A 12,325-nucleotide genomic window follows, 5' to 3' on the forward strand; every position below is an offset into this window, starting at 1 on the left:
CACCTTGAAGAAGATAAGTTCACTTTTCGAAACATTGTCTCAGGCAACACACTGTGTAAAAGAAATTTCAGTCTTTTACAAAGAGATGGCTCCAATTTTGTAATTACAACAAGCTCATTAAAGTGCAGTTACCGTGATGTACAGTAAGAATTGTGCAGCATTTTTTTTTTTCTCTTCGTCAATGTTCTTTGTTTTCGACGATATTTGTTGTAATGAGTGCCTTCCTTTAGGAACAAGATTGGTAAGGAACCGAAGTCTCCCATTAAGGAGGTATGACAGCAGACTAATAAGATGCACTCATTTAGGGCAAAAGCTGGATTATTACAATCTCACACCTTTGCATATCTTTTATGGGGCACAGCCCCTTGCTCTTGCGCTCAGCACTACAATATAGTCACGAGCATTACTAGCATAAAAGGATCACTTTCCATTTTAGAATTCACAAGCGATAAAGCTGAACTTTTTTGTGATGAAGCCACACCAGGCAAGAAAATACCTTCATCACATCTGATATTCTTTATAAGCATGTGTTTCTTGTGCACTAATTTCAATAACAAACATTCCTTACATTCAGTGTTTATAATACTGATGGTCGACAACATTCTGTCGAGCATAGTCTAGTATCCTAACAAGTAAGCTTATTTATGCTCAAAGATAGCATTGCATTTTCTTTTTGCACTCTCCTACTTTCAAATAAAACAGAAGAAGAGAGAGAGTGCTAACGCTTGAACTTTGCGGGCGGGAAGCGAAATTCCAACAAGTCGCATTCTTATCATTCCCAAGCTATAGCTGCTAAGAAGCACTAAAGGTTCATGGCTTGTCACTTCCAAGCTGCGATAAAATTAATCCTGAAAATGCACCTTTTGACATTGTACCACGCACCCAGATATTGTACCACAAAGCTGCAGGTACATTGTCTGACGGATCAAGCTCGTAGGCATTCAAAAAGCAAATACTAGTAAAACTAAGGATTGTAATTGAATTCCATACCTTTCATGATGGAGCCGTCATGTGCTGTTGTGGTACTTTCAGCAGTGTCGTCCTTTGACGAATCCCCGCCCCTAAAAACACACGCTCACCTTAGATTATTCCATTGTCTTCTACATTCATTGCAATAATTAGGTGCACCGCAAAGGTTGTTTAGGGAAATGCAAAAATAGCACGTCACAATTGCGCATAAGTAGAACACAAAATAAATTTTGGGTTTTGCATATAATGAGTGTTAGTCTGCGTAACAAAAGCTGAACGAGCCGTGAAAGAATCTCATGGCGAAATACTCATAACAATCAATTTACCCCATTTTGCATACAGGGTGAAGGGAGAACACTTTGCATTCAACCAACATTTTCAACAGTCAGAAAAGGTCCTGTTTGCCACACAGCCAAATGCCTTGCAAAAGTACAACGTACTTCCTACATAAATATAGGTGGGCTGCGATGTTTCTGAATACTGGTACATATAACAAACCTTCATTGATAACCGCATATCAAGGAGACAGGGCCAATGCACGAGCATGCGATAACAGGACAAGTTCCCTACATATAGGGCCTATCGTCGTTAGAATTGCCTCTGAACCTGGGATCTCCCAGACTGTTTATCATGTCTGATGGCACAAGGTGGACAGTAATTGTGATAAAAAAATTCAACAGAACAGTTAAGCTGCCACATAATGGTCTTGGAAATCTCGCCTGGTGTCCCTTCTGGCACTAATCTGGAATCGCACAGGTTGAATGGCTGCTTCACTTTACTGATGAATGTGACACGGCCAAGCTGTAATAAGTCACATGTCCAATGACATAAGGGGAAATGCGATTAGAAAAAATATAATAATAAGTTTCATTAAGGTGTTGCCTAGGGCAAAAAACTTACTGCCATATATATGAGCTTTTATGCCGATTTCAAGTATATAATTAGTTTTATAGTAAGCAGCACAGTTTTCACTTTGTGCTGTGACAATGTGTAAAGTGTAGTTCATTTTGAAGAAACTTTTTGCATCCCTAAACTTTTATAGTTCTGAGCGATTAATAGCTCATAGTGCTCCACATTAATTGTAGAATGCAAATAACTATCAAGAAAGTGTGTATAAGGCATTTTAATGGACAACAAAGCTTGTAATGTGAGAATTTCTACAATCCTTGACCTCCGCTAATCGTTTGCTTAAAGTTTGTTATAATGATAGAGGAGATACAAAGTCTTAAAGGAAATACTTGCACCATTCACATGTTAAGGAATATGTGGGTGAAATTGCATCCTGATCTGGCTATCAGAAGCACCAAATACATCATGTCTAAACTCAAAGAGTTGTCCAAAAATGGATTTTGAGAAAAACACATTTTAAAGGTAAAAACGAAAGCTGATCTATGAGGTGAAGATATGTTTTTTTTAATTGTTTCCATCACGAGAGCTTGGCAATCATTGCCATTTTGAGCATGTGAACTTAGTGAACTTCCCATGCAAAATGCAATGGCAAGCAGCCAGGTCACCATTTTCAGGGGACTCTAAACTGAGTTTTTAGTAGCCACCTTGTGCTCTTTAAAAAGGGTTTTAACCTACCTTAGGTATAATTATAACTTTTAGCTTTCTTTTTTGTTGTGAAAGTAGATAAACTAAACTTGTAAAAAAATGAAAAATATGTAATTTTGAAAAAAACTTGCGTTTTTCGACTTTCATCTCCTTTAAAGTGATTAAATAACAAAATGCTACATTGGGCTAGTTAGCTGGTGCACAGCTACTTGAAAGATGTGGACCAAGGTTACAAACAGAAAGAAAACAGAAGGGATAGAAAGAACGGCCACGTTATTTCTGTCCCTTACTTTTTTTTTTCTTTCAATCAAAGCATTGCACCACGTCTTTCAAGAAATGAGCATTTGCCCCACCTCCTCGACCAGCCAATCAGTGTGCGCTGAAAGCGCTAGTACAGTAATAACACCAACTCAAAATATGGCTCCTAAGCCATTCAAGCCTACTAGCCCTTTGTGCTGCTGCAAAGGAAGCTCTGCAAACTCACGGCGATTCATGGTGCCGTTCACTTGTCGGTGTCAATGCATCAGCCTCAGTTCGGACGCTGCCCCTGGAGGATGTGCTGCGCATCGGTTTGCGAAGAGTTGGTGGCAGAGCAGTGGGCCGCGTGACCTGCTGCTTCGCACCTTCCAGGTTGGTGAACACCTTGCTCTTTACCTCTTTCACCTGCATTGAAGAAAGCATAACCTCAGAAAAAAAGGAATGATTGTAGTGGACAGCACCTGTTAATGTATACATGCATTGCCCAGTATGTCTTATCAAAAGGAACAGTACACAGAAGCCAACACTATCGATAAACGTCCGAATGGAGTTTAGCGGAGAGGCAGCGCCACCTGTCGACGCAGTTTTGTGTAGTGCAATGCCCGAATCTCTTGCACAGTTTGCTGCGCAACCAGGTGCAACTACAGCGTAAAAAAGCAGTGATTGAGCTAAGTATTAGTTGTATTTAAGCATTGCAAATTTTCAAAAAAGAGGTACGAGTTTATCTCCGCTAGTCAGGCGGGTCACCGAACCGCCGTGAAAGGCTTGCTGGTTCACTCACCAGAACGATGGCGAAAACAAGAACAGATGCAGCAGCTCCGTGCTCTCTGACAAAAGACCCCAGCCGACGCTACAGTTGCGTTGTGAATTGCTACGGACGTAAAGGACTACATTTTACTGTTTTCCAAAGCTTTCGCGAAGCAGAACGGCGGGAGCACTGGACATGGGCAGTTGTGTTGGGTAAGCGAATCACTCCCGTTGTCTACAGCCATTCGCGTGAGAAAGTGTGATAGCGTAGGTCTCCTGTTATTGTTTTGAGTAGCTTTGATATCAAGGGGAACCGCAGTAATTATGAAGCTTAACAGAGCCTTTGACCGCAGTGCGCACCGTGCAGCAGTAGATAGGTGATGATAAACATAGCACATGCAGCAAATGCCGATAACCTGAAGCTCCACAGCATTATGCCTGAGGGCTGTCGAGGCTTTAAATTCCGGCTTTATCTATGAAATGCAACAAGCACGTCATACAGGTAAATCGCAAAATGACTGGGACCACTTTTTTTTTTTTCTGTTGGTCTCCGCGATTGCCGGAGCACTCTCGGAGGCCTCAATTATACAATTTTGTTGTACACCGAGCAAGTGGACATGCATGCATCCCCGTTTGCAGTACATACAAACGGATGACAACCGTCAACAGAACATTCTAGCATGCTTGATAAAATAGTTCAATGCACAGAAAGCGAGAGATCGAAGGAGAATGCAACTGCAACGACGAAGATCGCCAGGGCTATTCGTGCTGAATAAACTGAACTTCGTACCACTGTTCTTAAGATTAATTGCTCCTCAATGCAGTTCATCGCTTTGGCATCATGTGTATGCTCGAGTTTAATGCATTTAGGCGCTACAGAACCATCGTCGGAGTGCTTGCCTGTAACTCGATGTCTTGCGATACTCGCTTGCACTTAAAGTGCCAATTGCAGTACGCCGAATTAACTGAAACATCTTTCACATCGTACCCATAGTTTGTTTTATGAGCTCCCTACTTTTTTGAAGCGAGGTTGGATTGAAGTAAGAACCTTCCCAGGTCCTTGATTTTCAGGAAACCGGGCCTCAAGGCAAACCAATGAGGAGGGCCTATGCACGTTCGCTTGCGAACGGCTCACTTTGTACTACCCATTTATGGCTTACCTCAACTAGTGCGCCACAGTCACGAAATTTGATTTGCCCATGGACAGGGATTAAGAAGGTAGAAGCGGGCAGGGGATTCCGAACAAAATGTCAGCTAACGTTGCCAACTGAAAATTCTATCCCTTATGTGATATATGCGTCATTTCTAAAGGGGAATCGCTGTCATATTTCGAGTAATAATGCTGACCTCCATGAAGTCTGGAAGCCGATTCCGAAGTATAAGAGCTTTTGTTTCATGGTTACATTTGAACACATGGTGACTGGACGGTGTGCAAAAATGCTTGGGGCTAGTCACATCTGTGCCACTCATGCACACTTTTAAAGAAAAAATAGGAAGAGTGCTGAAAGTTGGGCAAGTTGGTACTGATTCATGCCTATTTTCGAGTAACATACAAGCGGACAAAAATACACAGACATCACTGGCCACGTGTTTCACAGGCCGTGTGTTTGAGGCCTCTTCCGTTAGTGATGAGTGTTTCTGCCTCATTGTGTGTGGCTGAAAGGGCCCATTTCGAAGCTTCTGTCACATTTTTTTTAGCAAGAGTACGCATGTGCCCAGAAGAGTTGAAACTTTTTGGTGGCATTTAGACAACTGTCACTGGAAACTGTTATTAAACTCTTGTGGGGTCTGTTCGATGCCTGACTATTTTGTCAGTGAAATTGGCATATGCTGATTCAAGGCTTTCAATGCTTTGATGGGAAAGTTGATGCAAGTAGTCCCTAGTTGAATAATTCATTTCCCAAGTTATTTTACATGAAAGAGGGGTAGTGGGTCTTACACAACAGGTCACTGACAAAACTAAACAAAATTATTCATGTAATTTTTTTTTTAATTTGGTAAGTTGGTACTAACACAACACAATTGCAGTCATTACCACTGTCATCATGGCAATGTAACACCCATGCTATGAGAGATATTGGGTATAAAGGATAAAGGACCCTGACGAAAAACAGTAATGAATTGTTGGAGTGGCCATTTATAGAACTTTAGTGGTGTGGACGGGGTTGTTAAGTACCACTTCAAAGCTACCTTGATAACTGTCATTTGCGTGTAATTACCACCGTTTGAGCCAACTTACACATAATGTAAAACATGGTTCCTACCTTAGATGTTGCTTTCAACAATGCTAATTTTCTCTAATGTGACTAGCCAAATATGCAATAGATCAGTCAGGACTACCCGGCAACTTTTCTAAATAATCTATGCGTTTACTCTTTAAAAATAAATTGCACGCTAGTGAATATAATGAAAGTAATTTTTCTCCTCAAATTGTGAGAGTGTTACTGCAGTGCAAAACAACAACTTTAATTTTTTTTTCTTATTGCCATGTTTAGGTTATCTCAATGTTAGAGAGCTCCGTAGAAATCATTGCACTACGTTTTTTCTCAACTTCAAGTGTAACGTTATCACACTACGCACCAATGCTTCTAAAACCAGTGGCGTCGTCATGAGGCTGTACAAAACTTTTTTGCATGCTGCAGATTTTTTTTCTTCAACCCTTTTTTTTCTGGAAGGCTATTCCTTTATTTACAGTAAGATTTAAACATTATGTCTGGCACTCACAGCACATAATGCTCGAATAATACTTTCAAAACAAAAGCAAACCTCTCTCCCTGCAAACCCACTGGGTTTGTGTATTTTCAAGAGACACAAACACAGCTGCCGTTCATGAATGCATGCTAGATAATACCTTGTTCAGTGACGTGCACACTGGTGTCATCACGTATCCTACCCAGTAAGAGCACAATACATTGGATCAATAGGTAAAAAAAAAAGGCAATCGCCTAATAACACACAACGAAAGACATAAGCACAGCTTGTAATTGCCTGAATAGGTCATCTGTTTGGCTGCACTTGTCCACAATAGACCTCTTGCAAGACTCAATCGAAAGGCAACACAATGAACAGGTAAAGCGAAACTGCCCACACGGCTTGCTAAACAGAGCTGGCATGTCAAAGAAGCGCCCGCCTTACGTTACAGGAGTGAGACACAACAACAGAGCCACAAACTATCGATGAAGAATGTACATGGCAGCAGATCTCAGTAACAGCTCCTGAGAATAAAGTTGAGAGAGAATGGACTCATATGCAAGTCACTACAAGCAGGTCACAGTAAACAAGCTCTCAGCTCAATGCAATTCACTCCCATTTTCTCTGTTCTCCATTCTTTATCCTCATTTTAAATGACGGAGCTTGTCAATTATGAATTACCTTGGAGTCGTTCAAGTTCTTTTCTTAGTGCAAACAAAAAAGCACCTCTCCCATATCAGTGGTCGTTTATAACCATTTGACATGACAACAATTCAGATCGTTTTACAAAAAAAAAGCTTCCCATAATTGAAATCTATGGTAGCATTTCTCCTATATCGGTGCTCGTTTCTAATCATTTGATATGCGACAGTTGCAATTGGTTTACAAAAAAAGAGGTTTCCCATAATTTAAATCTATGTTACCCCAATTTTCATGATTATTGTTACATCATGCTTATAACAGAGTTGCATTTTCTCTCAACTGCACTGTGCTATATTAAATAAATGCAAGGCATACTGTTCAAACTAATAAGAGCTTCACGCTTACCTTTGGCTTTGCCTTTTCATCAGCCATGCTCGCAGCCAATTTCGATGTGACGTCATCCCACCGACCTTTCTTCGGTTGCCTAACAATTTTCTTTGCCACCTCCTCATTCTCCGCTTTGCCTGCTTCAATCATTGCCTTCACTTTAGAGACAACTACCTTGGGTGCTGGCCTCGGGAAGGAAACAGGGAGCCTTTTCGATGTCGTCCTTTCAACTTTGCCCACTGACGCGGCAACCTTAGTATTGTCAGATTCAGCCACCGCATTTTCTGCGCCAACATGATTGACGTCTTCAGTTTCGGGCTCAGATGCCCTGTTTTGAGTTGCACTAGCCTCAGCAGGCCGTGCATCCGGACTACTGCCCTCCTCGCAGGCCTCTTCTCGCTTTCCAGCGTCTTCTCCCCGATCAACTTGCACTTCGTTAGCGGACTGTTCCTGATCTGCGTCCGCTTCATCTTTCTTCACGGCCGACATGGGATCCTTGGACACTGGTACCTGTAGGCGGAGGGGCGGAAGGTGCTTCCCGGCGGGCGAGGAGGTGCGGCCACAGTCCAGGCAGCAGTCCGGATGGAGATTTCGTCTCTGAAACTCCGACTCAGAGACGGCGCCACTATCTTGGCTGCTGCAGGTGGACCACCGCATCATCTTCTCTTCGCACGGGCTCACTGCTGTCCCGGCTTCACTCTGGTTCTCCATCTCGGAGTCACCCTGGAAGCCAGTGTCCGTGCTGTGAACAGTGTAGGCCGACGTGGGTCGCTTGGGCCTGGTACCATCCTCTCCCTGCAGGCTGCTCAGGTTGACTGCGGTCAGTGCATCGGCAGCACTCGGAAGCTCGCACTCCACAGAACCGATGCTGGTCGCAAATCCCGATGAGCATTCGAGACTGTCGGACGTCCTTTTCAAGCCAGATTCGTCAGTTGCCGAGGAGGGTGTTTCAGACATAGTTTGACTATACGGTGATGGTTCATTTGTTATGATCGCACCACTGCGAGCCATAACAGTGTTGAGGTAGTCTACTTGGTCGGGGAAGTTATACTGCAATATTCGCAACACATTACTACTTATCATTGGAATGTTGTCATTAGTGAGGGGGTCGCTAGGCTTGAATGCTGTGGATGCAGCACAGGATTCTTCCTCCACCTCATCCAGCTGCTCTTCATCCATAATGTCAGCCACATCGTCCACAGAAAACGAGTTTGGGAGAACCCCCTGGTACGACTGTCCATCGACAGAGACAGCAATATCTCTCATAGCGCCATCCGTTAGTAATCCAAGGCTCTCTTGCTTCGAACCTTCATCGATCTCATCCATGATTTCGGCGATTGGGGACAGGAAGTCTACCCCACCAACAGCTCCTTCGGGACTCTGTGAAAGTATTTTCTTAGCACACCTGCTTTCAACTTCGTCAGAATTCTCATGGATGGGGGAAAGTGCGTTTTTTGGTGCAGCACTTGGTTCAGGAGCTGGTTGCTGAGGCGGCAGTTCACTCATCAGTGCAGAACGAAGTTCCTGGAGAACCTCTGGACTTACATGATCTCGTAGTGATGGGTCTCGGCGATCATAGTCATCAGAGTCACTGTCTGGAGAACCATACACGGTAGCATCTTTCCACAGGGGTGCGTCACGCTCTGCTGAATATGACACTACCTCAGTACTGCAAACCGTCACATAACCACCAGCATCGTCGACTTCCTCTGTTGTATCTATTTCTCTGTGCCTTGATTTTGACGCTCTACCCGAGAACCCAAGCTTTGGGAGGCGTGACAGAAGTGATGCACTTTTTGGCCTAACTGCTGGCTGTTCATTTTCTGTCTGGGCTGGCGAAGGTAATTCAGGTAGTGTTGGCACTGATTGCTGAACATGCAGTTTCACTTTTGACTCCGGCACAAAAATGCCATGGTTTGGACGGCACGTGAAGTAGACTACACCGTCAACAATGCCACTGTGCTTCCCGCCTGCTGCATCATCAAGCTCAATGCCACACAGTACTCCTTCGGCAAAGTGTGTCTCTCCGTAGTACTGAAGTATACCGAGTTTTGAATCTCCTATGGACACACGATCTCCAATCTTGAGGTATTTATGGGTTCTTCTGAACGCCTCATTAACTGATACTTCTGCGCTCCTACGATTTAATGAACCAGAGGAGGTCTGTAGAAGCGGTTCAGGTTCTGGTGAAAAGCTCGAAGAAGCTTTGGGGAGGAGCGATGTGAAGTCTTCTAGTTTCTTTGCAATGACACGCTGTGGTCTTGGTATGAAACGGGCAATCTTGGAGCTCCTCTGCTGTCCAGCGTCAGGCCTATGACCCTGGGTGAAGGGAAAAGACCAGGCCTTTAGGCAAACACAGGCACGAGATGCATCAGACACACACTTACAATCCCACCGCATGCACTGCAGTTCGTAATCAAGGGGCACACAAGTAATCCGATGTGATCATAGTAGCACACGGACTGCACAATTCACACACCCATCCCAGAAAACACGTGTTGCCTGCAAGCAGAAGCGGTGTACACCCACCGCTTTGAACCAACTGCAGAGAAGAAGCGTTTTTTTTTTTTCTCTGACGTCCCTCTCTCCAATCAGAAAAGGAAACACGGACCCAATTCCGCCACCACCAAAATAAACACACGCACCTGCCCTTCGCTAGGGCCCTTTCATTTCTCAACGTGTTGTTCCCATCCCAATCCAGATGACCCCTTCTCACATCCATTTCGGGTTTTCTCCCTCCCCTCAGGCCGAGCCAACTACGGAGGAGGGCAGACACTCCTGACCCACATTCGCTGCCGATCCCCGTGTCTCTCTCACCACCACCACCACCTACCATCTCTCGCCTTCGCGCTAAGCGTGCTCTCCGCTCTCGAAGTTTAAAAGAGGGTGAGGAGGTCGAGACGTGGAAGCGAACAACATTAAACGAATCCGCGAGAGCACGCGGCGAGATGTGCTAGTTTAGAACAAGCAAATATTTAAAAAGCAAACGACATCAGTAAAAGAGCTGCCAGTGGAATAATGAAGACGTGCGACGAGCCCGCACGCTCATGCCGCGAACAATACGACGTGCGAGGCGAGGCCCTCAGGCTCAGAAGGGAAAGGTGTGCCGTTTCACGCATACGTGCAGAACGTGTACACTGTGACGTCCAAAATAAAACTAAAAGAGCGGGCGTCGTAGTGCACGCGTACGTGAAGACCCGCGAGAAGACGGTCGGGACAAAGATGTTCGCACCACACGTGTCAACGCGAACGCTATAACTGGTGCGCAGCTGTTGGGGATCGTTGCTTATTCTGGGTTGTTTGGTTCTAAAGGGTTGTTTGGTTCTAAAAATAAACGCGTTCTGGAGATTTATTTCGCGCCACCAGATTTTTTTGTGTCACACGTGAAAGGACACGTGAGGGCCTGCAGTAGCAGGGGCTACATTTTTCACATTTACGTCGAAAGTGGCGCACTGCCACTTGCCGCTTTCGACGGCAGAGCTGTTCGACATTTTGCGCACGTTTTTTTTCTCGCTTTGGTTCCTCCAAGCGAGTGCGACATGCAGCCACGTTCGCGCAAAATCTGAGGCTCTTGCTCAAAATACGAACTATATGCAGACACGGTACTCTGCTGGTCCTGTATATCACACGTGCACCCGGATAGCCACATACTGCAGTAACTCTTTGGGCCGGCTGTAGTTGTATGTAGAAGTCAAGATCATTGACACGGCATCGCGATCGGGCAGCGCTGTGCATCCCGCGATAGCGCAAATCTGAGGCAGGGTTTCAAGCAACGTTTGAATGGCGAAACCAAACAAATTTGAGGCTCGAGAAGACGAGTTCCTAGTGCATTGCTCTGGGATTCGATACGTTGCTTTAAAAGCAGCACTGCACGCGGCATCATCCGTCGAACTCGTCACGATACAACTGGCGAATCCACAGCGGAGTCAGCTAGGCAGGCGACAGACTATTGATCGGGAGTGACTCGCGGATCTCCGCGCACGCAGTCGTTCGTACGGTCGACAACCGGGCCGTTCGGCCAAGAAATGAAATGAAGAAAAAAAAGGGGGCCAAAGCAAGGGAAAATTTAAACGGGGGTACCGCTTGAGTAAGATCACCTGCACTACAGTCATCTGCCAAATTCAAATAACGCGCAAACACCGGCTCACAGATTTCATGCAATGCGCGATCTCGCAAAACGTTATGTTCGGTGCTGCCGAAGAGTAGCAGGCGTTCTCCTACTCGTGCCGGTGCCACACCCCCAAGAAACAGATCTTGTTTCAACTTCTGGCGAGCGTACAAGCGCGTTTTACACGCACACACGTAGCTACTACGTCTAGCAGCATAAAACGAGGAAAGAAAAACCGCTGAACGGGGAACCAACAGCGTGTAGAGACAGCGCTTGCGGTGATGATGCGGTCCGCCGTGCCAAAGGACATCATTATGGTTTCCAAGAGGGGAAAAAAAACAAAGGCCTAAGCGGCGCGCAGCAACAAACAACTGTCCGGCCTCGTAAGCTCTGGAAACGTTCAGCCAAAAACAACGGCGCATGTGAGCGCCAACATGTGATAACGGAGCCCGTGTGCAGCGGCCGCTGCTGTCGGCGCCGACTCCACTCACCTCTGCCATTGCGTTCCGAACAACGGTATCCTCCGATTCGCGCGCGAATCGAAACACACTTTCACGGGCACATATTCCCGACGTAGCGACAATTAATTCGCCTCGCAGCTTCGAGGGAGGCGAGCGAAACGAGTTACAGCGCACACATCGTTGCCACACAAGCAATACGCATACGTTGCTACGAGTCTTGCGATGCTTTCTTAGCCATTTTTGTCGTTTTTTTTTTTTTGTTTTCTTTACCGTGTGGAGAGGCTGGCGCAGCGAGGAGGCAGGTGGCGGGAGCGGAGGCGCTGCTGCTGCACTCGGTGAGCACGCAAGGACTTGTGGGTACAAATAAGTGCGCGCGCTTGGTAAATGCTACCGCTATGTCTTGCGCAAGGCCTTGTCACGCATCCGATGTAAGAATGAATATTCAACTGTTGCAGCGTTACGACAATTCACTCAAAATCTAGTCAACGTAAATACAGAAAGGACATTA

At 45.3% G+C, this 12,325-nt stretch overlaps 1 protein-coding gene across 3 annotated transcripts in view; it reads right to left on the reverse strand.

The window, feature by feature from the left end:
- Positions 1-12,067, reverse strand: part of LOC119179018 (uncharacterized) — a 137,099-nt gene extending 125,032 nt beyond the window's left edge. For 2 of the 3 annotated variants that reach the window (XM_075882021.1, XM_075882020.1), the window contains exons 1-4: positions 11,848-12,026; positions 7,267-9,567; positions 3,008-3,186; positions 991-1,061 (exon numbers count right to left, since the gene is read on the reverse strand). In XM_075882021.1, the coding sequence (XP_075738136.1) occupies positions 991-1,061; positions 3,008-3,186; positions 7,267-9,567; positions 11,848-11,856 (2,560 nt within the window). In that variant the 5' untranslated portion in view covers positions 11,857-12,026. Of the gene's footprint in view, positions 1-990; positions 1,062-3,007; positions 3,187-7,266; positions 9,568-11,847 lie in introns of all 3 variants that reach the window. The other variant, XM_075882022.1, reaches the window with a different exon arrangement.
- Positions 12,068-12,325: the final 258 nt, after the last annotated feature.

Source organism: Rhipicephalus microplus, chromosome 2 (genome assembly GCF_043290135.1).
Source record: "Rhipicephalus microplus isolate Deutch F79 chromosome 2, USDA_Rmic, whole genome shotgun sequence".
In the NCBI taxonomy this organism is placed as follows: domain Eukaryota; kingdom Metazoa; phylum Arthropoda; class Arachnida; order Ixodida; family Ixodidae; genus Rhipicephalus; species Rhipicephalus microplus.